This window comes from Quercus lobata, chromosome 12, assembly GCF_001633185.2.
Source record: "Quercus lobata isolate SW786 chromosome 12, ValleyOak3.0 Primary Assembly, whole genome shotgun sequence".
Lineage (NCBI taxonomy): Eukaryota > Viridiplantae > Streptophyta > Magnoliopsida > Fagales > Fagaceae > Quercus > Quercus lobata.
Genome location: NC_044915.1, coordinates 39,353,347 through 39,373,029, shown reverse-complemented (window position 1 = coordinate 39,373,029; position 19,683 = coordinate 39,353,347). Strand labels below are relative to the sequence as shown.

Genomic DNA, 19,683 nt, shown 5'->3' with positions numbered 1-19,683 from the left:
TTGAATTGTATATTCTTATTATATTATTTATACTTACAAATTTTCAAAAAGATCAAAGATCAATAGCTATGTCATAATAACATGTTTAAATTTCAAGTTTTTGTGGTATAAAATTTTGCACAAAAAATAAGTTTATTGACTGAATAGTAAATAATATCAGTTTTGAACAAAATTTGACATGTATGTCAAAAACATTAAAAAAAAAATGTAATTTAATAGTTAAATTTTCAAAATTTACATTCAATAAAAATATATAAGACAAGTTTACACTGTGTTTGGAATGGAAAGAAGATGAGGGAGGGATTGTTTTTCTATTGTTTGGTTGGAAGAAATGGAGGGAAGGTAAAATAAATTAAATCCATTGGGCTCACCATTTTCAATCCGCCCATACCAGGCAGAAATGGAGAGAAAAGTTTTGGAAATTACAATTTTACCTATTAGCCTTTTACTCACTTGTCCACTTCACAAGGGTATAAAGGTAAAAAAAACACATTTTTCTTCTTTTGCAAACCAAATAAATAAAAGATGGGTTATGTTAATGGGTGTCCTTAGGGTAATAGTTAATAAACCATTTAGGAAAAGTTTTTATATTAATTTTATAAGAAATTGAAAAAGCTATCAAAACATAATTATTATTTATTTATTTATTTTTATTTTTTCATAAAAACTTTTTAAAAATAGTTCATTAACAAATGCCCTTAAAGCATTGTTAACTTTTCCCATAAATAAAAGATATTTAACATCTTCTTTTCCCTTCCTCTCTCTACTTCCAAACATATACAAAGGAAACATTTTCTTTATCTTTTCTTTTTCCCTCAATCCTTTCTTTCGTTTTCTCTTCCTCCATTTGCAACCAAATATTAGAGTTTGGAAACAAACTCTCTCCTTGAAAACACAAAAATGACTAAGAATAGTAGATTTGCAAGATTAGTTAAATTATAAAAATGACTAATTAATTGAGTTATAAAACTATGGATTGTGCTAATAGGTGTTCTTAGGGCAATGGTTAACAATCCACTTTTGAAAAGTTTTGACACCATTTTTATAAAAAATGAAAAAAGTTGTCAAAATATTAATTAATTTTTTTTTTTTCATAAAACTTTATTTAAATAAATTGTTAACCTCTAAAGACATCTGTTAGTAGTTGCCTAAAACTAATGACTAATTAGTTGAGTTATAAATCTTTATTATTTTTCGAGATAAGAAAAGTGGTCAAACCTATTCATCAAAAATAGAATAGTGGTCAAACCAACGTTGAAGGTAGTCAAACGTGGAAGAGTTTGGTTTGGTCCAGTTGCAATGCGACGAAATGGATTTTCTGGGGCCCACAAAATATGGTTGAGAAATTGAAAATGAGGATTGATTGCACCCATCATAGGACCCGTGACGGCTATGCTATCCTATGAAGCACGGGTGCGTTTCGGGACTCGGGTGCGGGTGCGGGTGCGGGTGCGGGACTCGGCAATTTTTGAAAAAGTAGGGTGCGGGTGCGGCGGGACTCGGCGATTAAAAAATTATTAAAAATATTTTTATTTATATTTTCTATATATTTTTACTATTAAAATATTCTTAAAAAACACATTAATATACTTGATTCATAAAACAAAGAAAGAAGAAGGCAAAAAAACACATCTGAGGTCAGAATTTCGGCTTCTCCGGCGAGTTTTAAGGCCAATTTCGGCCGATTTCGGCCTGTTTCGGCCTATTTCGGCCGATTTCGGCCGTATCGGCCGTATCGGTCGCCGGCCGATACGACCCGATATTGCCGATACGGCCCGATTCTGGCCGAAATCGAAGCCGATTCGGCGCGAATCGAGCCGCGTCGGCGCGAATCCAGCCGATTCGGCTCGAATCCGAGAAAAAAAAAAAAAAAAAAAACTCAGACGCGGCCGGACTCGCGGTCAACCGCGTCGGACGCCGCGTCCCGCGTCGCGCCGCGTCGGACTCGGGTGCGCCACCCTCCCAGCCGCGTCCGTGCTTTCTAGATGCTATCCTATTATATATTTCTCTGCTCTGCTCTGCTCTCTATAAATATTACTTCACTGTTCTTCAATTATATACCATCATAACTTTATTTATTGATATGCAATGTGATGTGAAATTCTTAATAATATTAATAATAATTATTTAATATGGTGCTGTATTCCAATGATGCCCACGTTTTATATTTCATTATTATTATATACTTTACAGTTTGTATAAGGTCAGACTTTGGAGTATACTCTCAGACCCAGACACCCAGTTTAAACGGAAGATGATTTGGGAACACATCCCTATATTGCGTGTGAGCACTGAGCACTCCGGGAATGTTTGTATTTAGTATAATAAAACCATGTTATTTCAATTTATTTTCATTTTTCAGTTATTCAAAAGTTGGGGAGAAATTTGATTTATAGACACAGACCTGTCGAAATAGTTTTATAGACATTTAAGTTGAAAATACCAAAAAAAAAACATCAATTGAACTATAAGATTCTTAACATTTAAGTTTATAATTTTAATTTTTCATATTATTAATCTGTAAATTGTATCATAATTTGATTTTTAATTTAAAAATTACCTTGTTGGATATACACGCATTGATAAAGTCCCACATTTTTCTTTTTGGAAACCAAAGCAAACTTCATTGAAAATTATAAAGAGTCAAAATACAATGCTTCAAAGGCAGGTGGAGGGGATTCCTCCAACCAAACCAACTTATCCTCAATATTTCTAGCATAACGGGCTAACGCTTGAGCCACTGTATTGGCTGTTCAAGGAACATAATTTACAGTTAAGTTGTCTATCCTTGTTGCAATGCAATTAATGTCTCCATACAAGTATCCCACATTAAACATTAATAATAAAGATAAGTGGTTAATATAATATAATTGGACCAAAACTTATAATACGATATTAAACTTTTAAATTATAGTGTTCCCCCATATAATCTTATATTACTTTCTAGTTTCCAACATACCTTAATAAAGATGTGATTTTCTTAAAAAAGAAAAAGAAAAGAAAGGTGTGATAACTCGTTCCCAAAAAAAAAAAAAAGGAAAAAGAAAAAGAAAAAAAGAGAGGTGTGATAACTATCTTTGTACAAAAGCCGTTAATTGGGCTGCACAAGCCTAACCTTCAAGTATTCAGGCTGGGCTTCTCTGTAGCCCAACCCGCATATGATTCAAAGTTCAAACATTAACTGCAAGTGCAAAGCACACCTTTTGAAACCAATATACACACACACACACACACACATATATATATAGTCAATAATTTATTAATTTATATGCCTTTTTATTATATTTATATATAGTTTAATGTTAGTTATGAAAAAAAAAAAGATATGAAAATATATACTGTATTAAGCTTGCATTTAAATTATTATTATTTTTTGTGGGGGACAAAAACATAATATCTAAAAAGTTTTTTTGAATGTTCTTGTTAAAGACAACCAATTTATGAAATGTGGGAGGCGGAAATCCACAGTAGGATAATTAAACAGGTAATCAAAGATAGAGACAACTGAATCACAACTTTATATATATGGAAAGGGTTTTCCCAAGATGGGTATAAAGATTTAGAGGGATGAACACTTAAGAATAACTCTTCTCACTTTCTTTCTCTAGTTACTCTCTCAATTTTTCTAAACCCCACTCCTGTTGCCTTCCTCTTCCTTTTATATCTAGCCCTCTCCTTGTCCACCTGTTCTGCTCTTAGCCGAATTTTAGGGGATACTTGTTCCATCAACACCTCCTCTTGCAATTTCTTGATCATGAAGGTGGACTTTTAGGGGTGTTCTTAATGTTCAAGCCAGTCAATTGGCATTTAATGTGGCCGACATTAGATGAGAATGACCTTAAATGTGGAGGTGATTGTTACAGTGGGTTTTGCGTTTTTCTTGACTTGCTCCTCGGTAAAGCGGATAATAAAGGAGCTCTTGGTTAAACAAGTGGCAGATCCTCGGTTCGAGTTGCGTGCTTCTTGGGAAGAGGGCTCCACGAATTACCTCGGTAATGAGCCTAACTAATCCCCTTCCTACGAGAGGTTCATTCATCCCTTCTCAGTTCTTGGCCAAGCCTACTTTGCGGATGAGATTTTTGTTCCCCAAGGTCCTCTCTCCCTTGGTTAGGGTCTTCAGGGAAGACTCAGGTCCACTCTCCCACATTTTTTAATAGAAAGTTGATCATAAACTCATAAAAGGTAGTATAATTTAAAAACAAATGTGTGGTTTTCTTTGTAATTGGAGTAATATTATCTTTACATCCACTACTAATATGCATCAATCATAATCTTGAGAAATAGTATATATTTATTTATTTTGATAATTGAGATATCTATATATTTATTTTGTTATTAGTGATTTACTCCTTTAGGGTCCATATGTTCCGAATAGTTATTAGTCCCTGGTTGAAAGTTTTAAGCATACATGGTAAAAAAAAAAAGAAAAAAAAAGGGACAAAAATTGAATAATGAACATCCAGCTTTGCTAACACAGCTTTTTTTTTTTTTTTTTGGGGGATGAATCAAGACTTTTTTAAACAATAACTAAACAATACAACGAGCTTCCTTCTTTATAAAACCATAGAGTATGAAAGAATACTAAAACCATATTTTGTGTTTGAGCAAATTACACGTATCCCAGTTGTCAAATTATAGTCACAAGTAAAAATTATATACTAGTTTATGCAGGGAGGGAGAAATATTGTGCTTGTTTAATGTGTGTCAGTGTGTGCAACTCACTACTCAGCAACAAGAACAGAAAGTAAAAATTCTGGGGAAGGGTAACACTAACACACTTGTTATATTGAGAGAATTCTATAATTCTTTTGTGGGATTTTAGGATGTCATCAATTATGTTATACGTGACCCAGAATTTATGTGGGTGTGGTAAGTGGTGTATGCAATATTGCTGAATCAGTTTTGTTTTTCTTGAACATTCACTTATTACCGAGAAGAGGAAAATCCCATCTTCAAAAAACATCCATGTATGTTCTTTTGACCAACATATGGCTGGCTTCTAAGTGTATATTGTTACCCTGATAAGAGAGGTGATAGAATATCTAATGGAAGATATCAGTAATGGGTACATGAATTCGAACTTCTAGGAATGAGTTAGTGAGTGAAGTTTAGAGATTCCTTTAGTGGATTTGAGGTTTAGGACATCTTGTCAATATAAAATACAATTGTAATAAAAAGAAGTTTGCTGGATTTGAGGTTTAGGACTCCCTATTGGAATGAATTAAGCTGATATTCTTGCTTCAGAGCACTGTTTAGCGAGATCAAGGATGCATAAATGTGGGTTTCATTTTTTCCCCACCAAATCACTTTCTCTTTTTCTCCTTTTATGATCTCCCATTACTTTTGATATTCAAGGAGGCTATAGAAATTCAATTGAACTGTGAGGAAGGCCTCAAAGAATGCACCATTGAAAGATCCCTACTGTCTTCCTTTGGTTTTGTCTTCATTTTTTCCCCTCTTTTCCTTTTGAGTTATTTCATCAAATCGCTTTAAGGTTGGCAAGAGTATAGTTCCCATCTATAAAGTTTGTATCACTAATTCCCTTTTTTGACAATTAAACCTTCATCTTAAGGAAGGGAGAACTATTAATTGGCTGCTATGTCCTGTGGTATATGTACTTCTATGTTTCACTCTCAAGGCCACCACATTCTCAACTCAAAGTGTGCATTTCTCTTTAAGAATCTAGTGTGACATGAATGGACCTCAATCACCAGTAACCTTGCATAACGTATTTTGTCAATACAAGCAAGAAAGCTAGGGAAGACAGTAAGTGTTTGTGGGTGTGAAGAAACTTATTAAAAGAAAAGAAATCAATGGTTATCTTCAAAAGGTTATGTTAAATGAGGACTAGGGTATAGCAATTGACAACCTTAAACATTCATGTTTATGATATATTTTGCTATTCCTCTTCAAGCTTCAAGAAATCAATATTTTGCTATTCCTTTTATCAAATTGCCACTTGGATTTCCTCATTCCACCACCAAGTCTCTTTAGTTGGTAGCTCACACATCGTTTAGATTCTTCATATACTTCTTAACCGCTCTTTTAATACAACTAGCCATTTCATTCAAAATCTTATTAAAGTTTTCTTAGTTTTATGAAGTTTGAAATGATTTATCAAGTCTTATGACTGCTGCATTAAAGAGGAGCAGTTTGATTCGACTTTAGGGTGGCATATGGGCAAGGGAAGGCAAAAAAGATGGAATGAAATGAGATAAACATGATGGCCTAGAGGTAAGGTGGAAATGGCCCTAGACGGAGTTGTCAGCCAATTGCAGATTAATTGGTCGACTTCAAATAGTTATGACAGCAGACTTTGTTGAGTTTATGAGTGATGTGGTGCCTGTGGCATTGATAAAACTTAAAACCATAGTGCTCTATAAAGGCTCGTTGGTCGTTTTGGAGCCTTCATAGTTGGAAAGTCATCACAACTGATAACCAGAATCATTTTATGACACTTGGACTTTCATTCTGGCAAAACTCTAAGCTTCAGACAAATTTTGCGTGTTTTTGGAGCCTTCGTGGTAGGAAAGTCATCCCGACTGATGACTGGAATCATTTTATGATACTTGAACTTTAATTCTAGCAAAAATAAAGCTTCAAAAGAATTTTGGGTGTCACTCTGGTTGTCTGTTGAAAGTATACTGGTGCTATGTTCCAGTTATGGAGTGGTGTTTTTAAAATTTTCAGAACACATGGAAATGGAGTGATGCTGATGGGATAGTGTAGTAAGTAATGGAATTTCAAACGCTGAACTTTTGTGTTATGATCTTATAGTGAACAATAGTTTGATTGAAGTATTGAAAATCTTTTGATATATAGTTATACACTGACATGGTAATAATGCTCTATACATTTATCTTACATTTATCTGCCCATCTCCTAAACTTTCTTATGTTACTGCCTTCTGAAACTGCTAATCCAATCCCACTCCTTCCTCCACACCCAACGCCTACATAATACAATCTCCATTTATCTATATTACCCTTCATCTGAATCAGACATGGGGATCCCACTCCTTTGTTATCCCATCCATCTTCTTCCGAAGGCTTAAGAACAGGGTAATCTTGAAGCCTTTTCCAATTCTTCAGCCCATCTGGGGATACTGCAAGCCCAATACACCTTATTCCATCTGCAGAAACTCCCTCATATGCCATCAAATAGTTTCCTTCTTTGCAGTTTCTCACAACACAAGCATTCTTGACACCAAGCTCATCAAAAGAACCTTTTGCTCCCCCTCCAATGATCTTCCCCAGTTTCACCCATCTGATTCCATCTCTGGATCTTGCAATTCCAAGAGCATATTGTCCATTTTCCACATCATATGAATGATAATACATCCTGAAGTCATTGTTGCTGTGCACTACAACGTGAGGTGCAGCAATAAACAAAGAATCCCACTCCTTGTCTGATCCCACGTCTAACAAAGCTCCACTGTGATGGTCCCCTTCAATTCTGGCCCAGTGCCTGCCATCTTGACTACATGCCAGCCCTGGCAGTGACTTGAAAATTTTGCCAATTTTATGACTTCTGCCTTTCTTGTCTCCACCATGGACTCTTTCTGGGTTCTGTAAAATGTTTGGAGCTCCTGGTAAGTTAACTTCTTCAGAACTATATCCTGTGTAATAAAGCCAGTAAACAGCGCTGTACATTTGGCTGCACAAAATAACCATCTCAGAAGGCCTGATACTATCTGTGTCAAAAGCCCACCAATTCTTGCTGCAATTCATCACCAAACCTGCATCCTCGGATGATCTAACATGCTCTTCTTCTCTATCCCAATGGATTCCGTCGCTTGAAACTGCTAATCCTATGGATTCAGAAGCGTTGTTAATATCAGACCTTCCATGGTACCACATGTACCACCTTTCCTCATTGTCTCCAAGGTATCTTTTCACAACTGGTGAGCCAATCTCTGCACTATCCCAGCAGTTTTTGGGACCCAAGTCATGCACCAGACCTCTAGAATAGGTAGATGCTAGTGCTTGATTTGGTGTAGTAATTGCCAAATGTTGAGATTTTGAACTTGAATCCCGTTCAATGGCAGGATTCTTATTTGTTGCATTGTTGCTGTCAATGCCTGGTTTTGTGGAGCACCGAGTGAGAAAGAAGATGCTGTTTTTAAACTTAGGACATGGACCTCTTTGGTGGCCTGAAAAGCTGCTACATGAAGATGTGCCAGAGGCATAGAGAGCAAGTGTTTGTTGAGTAGAAGGCCATAAAGGTTGGATTAGATATGTTGTGTTCAGCATTCTTCCTGCAGAATACTATGCAACTGCTGCCGTGTCTGTAAACAGTGGGCAAAAAGAAATTGGATTGATATGAAAGGCAGAATCAGATACAAATTAAGCGGTGCCACATTTATAAGGATTTTATATGAAGAAAAGAATATCATTTTGGGCTATTTGAAAATTTACCCCAAGATTTTCTGTATCTGTAAATAGATCCTCTCATAATGTGAATTTATTCAAATACATCTTTGTGACCTCTGGAGCTTGCATGAGATTACTTGCTAAACCATTTTAAATTCAAAGTATATAGGGTTAGGAAACAAACACGAATATGGATACGAGTACGGGTATGGGTACGACACAACATTTTCTAAAAAATAGGACACATAAATATATTTTTTAGTTATATTTTCTATATATTGTTAAACATTTATATTTTTTTTATAAATGTTAAGTATATATTAATTTAAGAGTAAAAATGGATAATAAAGTGTATTCAAACTATTAAATGATGTGTAGAAATCAAATACAAACCAAAAATAAGAATATTTATTATTTTTCATATGCACTGTTGCTTTTTTTTTTTTTTTTTTTTTTTTTTTTTTTTTTTTTTCTAAAATAGAATTTTACTCTAATCTAATTTAAGGTTTCGTTTGGGAGGAGGGAATAGAATAGAATGAAAGGAATATTTTTAGAATATTCTTTCCTCCCCTTGTTTGGAAGTTTTAATTATTTAAGAGTTTAAGTGAGAGAAAATATAATATTTAGGAAGGAACATTCATTCCTCCATTTTCCCTCAAAATCTCATATTTTTGTTCCTAAAATTGGGATAAATGGGAGGGAATTGATTTAGATTTAATGAAATTTTTGTTAAAACTCCTAAAAAAACCCTTTAATATCAGCTTTTTTTTTTTTTTTTTTTTAAATAGCTATCATTTTTGCACCCTACTGCTCACGTTGTTATTGCCCATTCTCTGCAACGCGAAGCTGCTGCTATTCATCAAATTTTCGGTGAGACACCAATTGTCTGTCAGTCTTTCTTTTTCTTTGTCTGCCATTCTTTGCAATTTTCGGTTACTGCTCGCAAGTCTTTCTTTTTCTTTTTCTTTGTCTGCTAGTTTTTTATATTGACTACAAATATTAGGTGGGTTTTTCAAGTCTTACTTTGTCTTTTTTAGCCATGAGGATTCTGCCACGAAGAGTGATATATATTGTCTTTTATATTACTTTGCGTGTAGTATTTTATATCGGCCAAGTGGGATTTTACGGCCGACTTTAGATTTTTTTTATACGTGTGTGAAACTTTTTTTTTAAAACTTGAACTAAGGTTTTTGTTTCCTTGTATTCCACGAGCACTTATATTTGTGGAGTGACCATCACGTCAATGGTGCATAGTGGTATATGCACTATTACTATTAAAACATGAATGCTCTTTTTTTTTTTTTTTTTTTTGGTGAAAAGATATTCAATTCATCTTGTTCTCATGTTCCGGCTGTGTCTCACAAATTTTTTTATATTATAAAATGACACAACTGGGACACACATGCAAAAGTGTCTCAGGCATGTTGAGTGTTTGACATGGGTACAACACCTTAAATGAAGTGTCTGTGCCTCATAGATATAGGGTAAATAATATTATTTAATTTTTCTGTTTCAATTTTCAGCATTAGCATTTTCTGGAAAATGAATTATTTTTCAAAAAGTATTTTCTAGAAAACTATTTCATTTTTTTAGGTTTGGTAGTGACCTTAAAATGAGTTGGAAAATTAGCTTTTAACTTCTCTTATTTAGTTTTGCATGATATAAAGTAGTTTTCTAGAAAATTTCAGTAGAAAACAACTCTATTTTATGCTAAGCTAAATAAGGGAACTATGGAAGTTAAAAGATTATTTTCCTTTGACCTATGTTCCCCCCCCCCCCCCCCAAATACTACCAAATACAAGAAAATGTAGAAAACAATCTTCACATAAGGTTTTTTATTGAAATAGACGAAGCTTTGGGTAAATTGCATCTTCAATATTGAGATCACTTGATAATCATGTGAAATTTAAGGTTTGATAGGATGGAAAATTTGGTAATTGAGAATGTGGGATGTTTCAACTAATCACATAATTTAGGGGTATGATTGCTCAAATTTATAGTTTAGAGGGACGTTGCAAATACCCTAGGGTTGGAAAGTGAGGTGCCATTTTAACATTGTACTAAGGGAAAATATTGTAGAAAATTTAGATTCTGTGAAGTTATTCGAAAATTCCAAATGCTAGGGGTTTATTCTGAAATAGAAGACATTCACCTGTATGTTTAGGAAAAACACAATTCCAAAAATTTGTCAATCTCTCTCCTTGTACTTGTCCTCCTATCTACTTTTCTTCCCTTCCCCCTATTTTTCCCCAATTGATAATATTGGTTGCTTCTACCTGTCAAATGTCCAAGGCAAGACCTTAGTTTGGGTTGACTCAATTAGATCAATCTGTTTAGTTGAAATATAATATCGTTAACAAGATGTTTTGCTTGGTATGAAAATCGTTTCACGTCTTTAGACCTTGTGTGAACTAATAGCACCAGTATCAGCTTGATTTTTCTTCTCTCTTCCCTTTTTTTCTTTAATAAGAGAAGAATCTCATTGTATAATGCTGAAGAGAGACAACAAAATTTGAAGAGGACAAGATATACAAAGAGATCACATATTCACATGCTATGTCTTGTCGTCCTCTTCAAATTTTGTTTACTATTTTACCTTGGTCTTGCTTTAAATTAGGAAACAAATTATGAGACAAGGATCACATGCTATGTTTAATCAATAATCTGTTGAACTATATTCATGTCAACGTTTCTAGAGTACTGGACTATTTACAACTAGAAATAACTCAATTCATGATTTTTCTTGACAAGATTTGGTCTCTCTCTCTGAAATTAGTTACTCTGGACCAGATGTGCTTGCACACGTTTTGTGAGTGGAAATAATATAATCCTCACATCAAACTTTTCTGGGCCTTGTACTCTTCTAATGAACCATTGACTTAGGGTTGAGGAATGATGTTCAAACTTCAACCTAACTTTCATAAATACAGCTATGGAAAGATGGATAAAGAACTTATTGAGATTGTCGATATCCAAAAGATTTGTGCTCCTGTAACACGACTTGATGGCCACGGCAAATATTAGTCTACCACACGGTTTATATAATGTACGATATGCTTGTGAAATCTGTTATGTTATATCCACGTTTCATTTGTCACAAAAGAATATCCCTTGACTCTTCAATTTTATAGGCAGGAATTGCTCTTACAACTATTAAAATGTTAACATGTGATTAATTCTTAATAATAAAAGTAGCATAAGCGTCAGTGTAGACACCTTATTTGGTTCCAGTTTTTAGCCGAAGTTCTTAGCCCCAATGATGAAGAATCAAATCGTTATCAAAATGATTAGCATAAAGTCCAATGGCTTAAAACCCCAATTTGTGACCTACACAACCCAAGTTTTGGCTCAAAATCCTTTTTCTAGGCCAGTCGAGATCGGCTAACACTTGGAAATTGGTTGCCATGGTTTGGAAAGATAGTGATCATAAATGAGAATTAAATCATTTGTCAACTATTTCATAAGTCAGATTTTGGAAGATAGTGATATTTAGAAATTAATTTGATTTGGAGTTGAGAATGGAATTTGGCAAGTAATAAAAGATGATTGGGGTGTTAAATGCTAAGATTGAGTCATGCTCTTGAATTAGGAAGGAAAAAGTGGTCATAGTTTTAATTGAGGTAATATGCAATAAATGGGTGTGCATCTCTAAATAAGTCAAGGTTTAGTTCCAATTTAAACTCCTACCTTCTTTTTAAAGAGTTTGAAGGACGGGGTGTAAAACTCATTTTTACACTATTTAATAAGAGATTGTAAATTATTACATTAGCATTTTACTTAAAATTTAATACATTTTACCACACTTAATAACATTTCAATAAACTCCCAATTTGGTTGCATTTATATATGAGTATTAGAATTGATTGAGTGTGGTTGTACTTATTATTAAATATATGATAAGGTGATGTGACATATTAGAATTGGAGGGGTAAAACATGAGTTTTACACCACATCCTTACTGAATTTAATCTCTAATTTGAATCTTTTTTTCTTTTTTTTTTTTTTTAAGAAACAAACATACACGCACAAGGGAGAGGGAAATGGGTTCTAACACAAAGGCACACCACAAATTCACTCAAAATGCCTAATAGGGATTAGTCACATACTTAAGATAAATTCAAAATTTCATGATAAATTCTTTCCTTCTACGGTGTGCTTAATTAATTGTCATGTGTCTAATTACTGGTTGCGTGCTAGCATTGTTGTTCACATGTTTAATTAATTCTCACATGCTTCATATTACTTAAGAAAGTGTGTTATGTGTAGTATAACTTACCTCGCCCTCCCTTAAAAGTTACCATGGCTTTTGAGTGGAGTTGTGGTGTGTCTTTGTGTTAGAATTTCTTTTCCTCCCCTTGTGTGTGTGTTTGTTTCTCACAAAAAAAAAAAAAAACTCACATGCTTTATTAATTGTTACATGTTTGATTAACTATCACTTGTTTTAATTAATAGTCGTGTGCTCAATTAATTGATACATCCTTGATCCACTAGAACATGTTTAGTTAATGGTTGCATCGAGCATAAGACAAGCCTACATGCTTTGATGATCACACATCCGACTTGATGCTTACATGTGTATATATTTACATATTCACATACTTAGATGTTAATATGTTTTGATGTTTGTATGCTCACATATTCATATCCTTACATGTTCACATGCTTGGATGTTCATACGCATTCATGCCTAAATACTCACATGCCCACATGCTTAGATGTTTGTGTGCTCATATGCTTGCTTGATTCTCACATGTCCCTTGTTATACTTTCTGAATTCTCTTAACACACGACCCATAGACAAACCCTAGGATTTGATTGCATGCTTGTGTTCACGTAGGCCCATTAGGTGAAGGCTAGTTATGGCTGGGTAGACTTGAGAGGCCCTAACATCTTTTAAAAGGAACATGAATTGTGTACCTTGCCTTTGTAACAAGGAATCGACACGTCAAAAAGGGGTATTTATCAAACTATAATGCTATATACATAATAATTTTGTACTACTGTTTTACAACCTAATAAGGTAACATATTATTGATTTCCAAATAAATCCACCACTAATACGATTTTACTATCAAGTATAACTTGTCACTTTTTGCATTAAGAAAAAAAAAATTATGAAAGAGTTGATGTACCTAGCCATCTATGCTAATTGTTTGTCAACTTCGTAGGAAATATTTTAGTACAAGATTATGGTCACCATTTGTATTCTGAAGAGCAATAGTAAATTAGTAATACATCGAAAAGTCGTGGTCCTGCCAGAGTCTATAAAGGAAAATGTAGGCACCGAACTCCTTAACTTACAGTCAACATCTGTCCCTCAAAAGTCCAAACCCAGTCAGCCACTCACAGCCATACTTATAGTGGTTTCATTTTACAGTTTTTACTATTGCAGTGGTGGGGCTAATTATTGACAGAAAAAAAAAACACTAAAAAATAAAAGATGAGTTGAATAAAGAAAAAGAATTTCATGCATGGTAGTTTGAAAACATTTTTTAGAAATTGTGTCACATGCATAAGACTGGTTTAGCAAATAATCTCAAAATGCCAAATTCACATTTCACATCCGAAAATATTAGAAGTGTTTTAAATTATGGAAGTTCATCACCGTTCGGAGAGGGGAAAAAAAAAAAAAAAGTAATTAGGTAAAAGAACCAAATCAACCGAAAAAACAGAAAGCAGTGAAAACAGAAACAACTCATCCTTGCAGCTGGAGGTCTCTGCTTTGTTAAGATGATGGATTAGCATTATGCCATCCTTTGGTGCAAGGCGGAATGCCCATGAACTCTTCAAATTCCTTTACATGGATGTCACAGCACTTCCACTGCAGTATCAAACATACAATAAAAGCATTGTTTTAAAATTTAGTTATCAATAAGGCAACACAATCATAAAAAGACTTGAAAAGAATTATATATCTCACCCCTCTCATACGATCGTGGAAAACAGCAGGCCCAGGATGGTAACTACATGCAGTGTCATGATTATCCTTTTCCTTGAAAGTCTCACCACAACCAGCATTTTTGCATGTTTGGGGTTCATTAATATCAACAACCTTCTTTACTGGAGCAGGAGAGCTCTGAACATTTATGTTGGTAGGTGCAGATGTGTCCATAGTGTTATCTATTTTTGAATTTGTCACTTTAGCCTGTGAACCTAGAAAAGACAGACTTGCTTCAGCTTAGAGAGAATAAATTATTCCTATAGTAGTGGGGAAGCTAAGCAATAAAGTACCAACAATTTGTCTTTGAAACAAGAATTCAACAACTATTAATATGCTAAACTAAAAGGATATTATTTTGCTTGATAAAATAAAAGGATATAAATGAGGTTACTTCACCATCCGTCCATAATTTATGGGAGGAAAAATTCCTTAAAAAATGTTGCAGATTTGTGAAACGCAAACTGTTTTGCAGTACTTCACTTATATGAGAAACACAAACAACTATTAACAAACTAAACTAAAAGGATATAAAAGGTTACCATGATCAGAGCAAAAGAAACCTTGCCGGCACCTAGGGCAAGTCTCTTTTGGAGATGCATCTGTTGTAGAACTTGGAGAGGAAACAGGAACTGGATTCTTTGGACTAGGAGTTGGCTTTGTTGACACTGGCTTCTCAGTTGTGTGCTTGCCTGTCTTACATCTTCATTAATAAAAGAAAGCTTTAACAACATATACTGACATAAATATAAATAGATAATTATAATTAAAGAAACCTGTCAAGAATAGATAACACTATGTTTAATTAATGCAACCAGAATGAGAGCTTTGGTACCAGTATCTTATATTTACCAAAAGCATAATTTGCATTGATTAGGACAATTTTAAATGTGTGATAAAACCAGGTTATTCCTCGTGGTTATGTGCTACTTCAACAGACATGAAACCTTATTTAGATGAATTAGTAGTAAAGATTTTCAATTTGAGTCCAATGTGATAACATCATGAAAGCTAGCTGTTTAAATAATGTCCTAAGCAGGCTGCTATTTGTGCCACGTCAATGCACCCTACCTCATGTCAAAGCTTCCACCATCCCCATCCATCTCATTAATAATAGTTAAGTAAAGGATTATTCCAAAAGTGCAATTTCAAAGGGAACTCAAACTAATCTCCTTTCTCACTCTGAAGTCACATGCTCAACTTTGGTTGTTGGCAATGAGATGAGGAAGCAAGTTCCCTTTCGGTAACATTTTAGATGAATCATCATTACAGGTTAGTCTCATTCAAAAGTTAATTCTATATGCCCCTAGTTTTCATTCCACGAAATTAAATTAGTAAAGGACAAACCTACTTATCATAACGATGATAAAATATCCCCTTTAAAAAGAGGTCAACTGGGTAAGAGACAGGATTAAACTTGGGAATACCCCTTAAGCAACTGCTGCACTAAACTATTATCTTATGAGTTGTGCTACAAACGAAATAGACAAAATAAAAACAAGATAGAATTTTACGTGAACCACTCAATTGGATGGTGATATGAGTTAGTGAGGTGTCTTGATCAACATGCACATCCAATCACCAAATTGTAATGGGGATATCAATACACTATCAAGTGCCTGAAAGATGGGAATAAGAGATGTATATTTATCTCATAAATAAAATGCCAGAGAAGTTAATAGAATGGATGTGTTCAGCAGCAAACTCACTGGACATGAATTCAACGCCCACAGTAATGTTGTGATGAATACCTTGGATAAACTGAAGTACTTATGTATAACCATTTATCGCAGTTACTCTATTTCACTAGTTGACACATTGCTAGCCTTATAGGGGACACCAGACTCCGGAAGTTTATGGAGAACAAGAAAGAGGCATCTTGAGTGAATGCATATTTTAATGCTAAACCATGAGTTAATGGGCCTTATAGATTTTATAAGGTCTAGCAAAGTTTTCTACATTCTTCTTCTCCTTATTTCTAAGAAAATATCAGGGGTTCTTTTTCCGACAACCTCACAGTGGAAGATGATTTTTACAAAAGGCATTGTGATTCTCCACAAACATTTAACTGATCCACTATTTTCTGCATAATATACATCACAATTATCATACTATGATGTGGAGTTTTCTCCAAGATCACAAAAAAGAAGCTCACTTGAAAACAATCGCTCTCGCATTAATAACAAAATTAAAAAAAATAAAATAAAATGCTTCCGCTAAATGTAACAATAAGCAGTGTACATGAGACCTATCTTGTGGAAATAATGATGGAATTAAAGTACTAAGCATTTGGGTATCAACAAAAATATAAATCCAAATTCACATAAAGCAAGATGTTTGTAGAATAGAATCTTTACTACAAAAAACAATGCACTTACCCTGGAATCGCCAAAAATTCGCTGAAGTCATGACTTCTCTTCTTGCAACAACTCCACTCTTTTGATCCATCATGAAATATTGGCTGGATTTAAATATATATATATATATATATATATATTATAAGTTTGAATAATAAATATAAAAGGATGCAGAGTGAAATAGATAATTAAAAAAAGAAAAAAGAAAAGAGAAATACTTACTCCCTAGTTAAAAGGAATACCGCCATGAAGGAAAACCAAGACCAAGCATATGCAAGATGAAAATCTAATTAGTAAATTCAGAGGACATAGTGATATTCAATAATTAAACTTTCTAGGAGAAAAAAAAAAAATGTAACATAATTCAGCTTCCAATTTGATCTTTGAGAATATATTTAATATCTGGATACTAATAATTAAACATAGGCATTAGACTCAAATTGTCTTCCAGATTTTAAGGTATACTTTCACACACAATATAAAACAAAAAAATCACATAATTAAAAGTAGAAAAAAGAAAAAAAGAAAAATAATAGGGCATACCGAAGCATGGTATTGACAAGAACCTTCGGGGTTGTCGTCCTCGGAGAACATGGCATCGCACCCAATTCGTTGGCATCGAACCTTAGTAACACCTTGCTGCTCCATTCTCTCTCTCTCTCTCTCTCTCTGTGTCTTTGAGGCGTTTTTTTTTTTTTTTTTTTTGTGGTTGAAGAAGACTCTGGAAGAAGACTGAACTGAACAGACAGCTTTTGTTTTGATTCCACCGTGTGCACTTTCCTAGAACTAAACCAACTCGTTTTCCTGTGTTTCTCTCGCTCTCTACTTTAGATTCTTTTCTTCGGTTCTTTATTTATTTATAATGAAAAGTTGATTATGGTAAAAATTTAATCATGGGGATTAATAAGTTTTGATTTGATTACGTGTTCCAATCACTGCCACTGATATAATTATATATCAACGGCTTCGATTTATTGGGTTTTTATTAAGATCAGCCGCTACAAAGGAGGACCCAATGCCATTAAATTAAAATAAGGGATTGAGTAAAAACGTGCTGTATAAATATAAAGACAAAATTTAGTTACAACATCTTAGATGTTGTTTCTTAAATTCTCCTTCTAAGATTCATCCATATGACTTTTTTTTTTTTTTTAGGGGGATCAATGTAGCTATTTAACTAAAAAATACATTTCCATCCTATGAGAAAAAATCTACATGGCAAAATTTTAAAAGAGGAACTTAAAGAACAGCACCTAAGTACTATACCTAAGTCTTGCTCTAAATATAATATACCCTGAAGATTATTATTACTGTAAGAACCAGATTTGAGTTTCCAGCCCACTATGTGAATGGACTTAAGCCCAAAAACAATGAATTTGTAGAGTGTGGGTTGAAAAATTGGGCTTTAGTTAATCAAACGAACACTGGGAAGGATTCAGATGATAAGAGAATGAAAAGAAAAAAGGGTTGTGTTGAAAATGTCGTACTCGGCAAAGTCCAAGGAGGTCTTTTCTTTTATATTACTCACAAGTCCGATTACAAGTTTTATTCTAGAATGCTATATTGTTTCTCTCCTTTTCTTCTCGTCTTTTTTCAATCCCCTAATCTTGTTTTCTCCTTCTTCTTTTATACCCTCCCTCCTTTTCATCTCCACCTTCCATCTGTATGCTAGATGGTTAGGGCTAATACTTGTCCCATCAGTATTTCCCATAAGTCCTCATATAGTAGCTGTAAGGCTGAAATAAACTGTTCAGATATCACTTCTACATTAATGTGGCCAGGGAGTTAGCTGTAGTGCATTTAATGCGGATGTAGCAGCTTTCTCCCCAGATATTTTGGGGCTCTTCCTTATCTTATATCTCTACAGTGCTTGTTCGCCCTAACTGAATTTCCGGGGTTGTCATCCTTGCTGTCAAACTATCTTCCAGGACCTCGGCCAAGTCTAGCCAAGGAAGTTTTCATCCTCGGCACACTCTCCAGAGCTATTATGACCAAAAACCCACCTTTTATTTATCAGCGCAATCTCCTCTGACGAAGACTTCTCCTCCTCGGGTAGATCCTTATTCTCAGCTTAGGCCACAGGCCCAATATATGGACAAATAATGAACTTCTGGGCCCAAGGGCCCTACAACTACTATATAATTTCATCTTTCTACTTCTCTAACACTTTCCAATCCAATTAATAAGCAGAAAACAGAACAACTTTGTTTCCAAGATCCACATGGAGATTATTACACCTTACAGAATAATTTCATTTTTATTTCGTTTCAATTCGGTCTAATTTAGTCCATTTTGGTGCACTTAACTTAAGAATAGAAAAAGATAGGCCTAAGTTGACTATACCTATTCTAAATCCAAATTTCTTAAATAATATAAATCTCAAACTTATTCCAAATTCTATTAAATTTTAGCAATTTAATCTTAAATTTGTTCCCATATGTATTTAATGAATCCAAACTCATTTCAAACCCATCTATTTATTTTGGTTTAAAAGAGACAACTTAACAATAAATAACACTATTAGATCACATTCAATCCTTAGAGCCACTATTTTTAGTCTTGAGGCATGACATATATTTAGTAATGTGGTTACACAAAATTAAACATTGGTTAATCTGGGCTTATGATCACAATTAATTTATATAATGGGTTTATAATAATCCACAATGGGAGATTTAAGTAAGAACTAAACAATCTCTTGAATAAAATAGGATTAAAAATTTATTCCTCAAGTTTCTTTCTCATTACATTCCTCATAGTGTATCTCTCTTTTTCTTTTTTCTCTCTCTAAATCCGAAAAAATATCTCCCTCTTTTTGTAAGTTTCTTTCCTTTTATACTTCACCTTCCTCTATTTTTTCATCATTATCCTTCGTTGCATTTGCTCCTTTTTCTTCCCCAGTATGAGTTGTCCTTATTCAACTGGACAGCTTTCTATCCTATTAGGCTCTTCTTTCCCCAAAGTGATGATGAAAAGAGACTTTTGGGGCTTTTTGTCTTATCCTGATCAGTTATCT

General features: G+C 34.0%; 2 protein-coding genes across 2 annotated transcripts; both read right to left on the bottom strand.

Moving 5' to 3' along the window:
• Positions 1 to 6,798: 6,798 nt before the first annotated feature.
• Positions 6,799 to 8,452, bottom strand: LOC115969775. The gene has a single exon (XM_031089387.1). It carries the CDS (start codon positions 8,250 to 8,252, stop codon positions 6,849 to 6,851), a length of 1,404 nt encoding a protein of 467 aa, XP_030945247.1. The 5' UTR covers positions 8,253 to 8,452; the 3' UTR covers positions 6,799 to 6,848.
• Positions 8,453 to 13,894: 5,442 nt separating this feature from the next.
• On the bottom strand, positions 13,895 to 17,516 carry LOC115969881 (cysteine and histidine-rich domain-containing protein RAR1). Its single transcript, XM_031089515.1, has 6 exons — positions 17,211 to 17,516; positions 16,890 to 16,892; positions 16,689 to 16,771; positions 14,853 to 15,013; positions 14,293 to 14,525; positions 13,895 to 14,193 (listed from the first exon to the last, which is right to left on the bottom strand). The coding sequence occupies exons 1-6, from the start codon at positions 17,313 to 17,315 to the stop codon at positions 14,098 to 14,100; spliced, it is 681 nt and encodes a 226-aa protein (XP_030945375.1). The 5' UTR covers positions 17,316 to 17,516; the 3' UTR covers positions 13,895 to 14,097.
• Between the last annotated feature and the right edge of the window lie 2,167 nt (positions 17,517 to 19,683).

Excerpts from the sequence above, each read along its gene's own strand:
- LOC115969881 (XM_031089515.1), bottom strand. The coding sequence starts at position 17,315 with ATGGAGCAGCAAGGTGTTACTAAGGTTCGATGCCAACGAATTGGGTGC. Across the intron at positions 15,014-16,688 it reads GAATTTTTGGCGATTCCAGG|ATGTAAGACAGGCAAGCACA; the intron begins GTAAGTGCATTG and ends TTATTAATGAAG. Across the intron at positions 14,194-14,292 it reads TCCACGATCGTATGAGAGGG|TGGAAGTGCTGTGACATCCA; the intron begins GTGAGATATATA and ends TTGATACTGCAG.
- LOC115969775 (XM_031089387.1), bottom strand. The coding sequence starts at position 8,252 with ATGCTGAACACAACATATCTAATCCAACCTTTATGGCCTTCTACTCAA.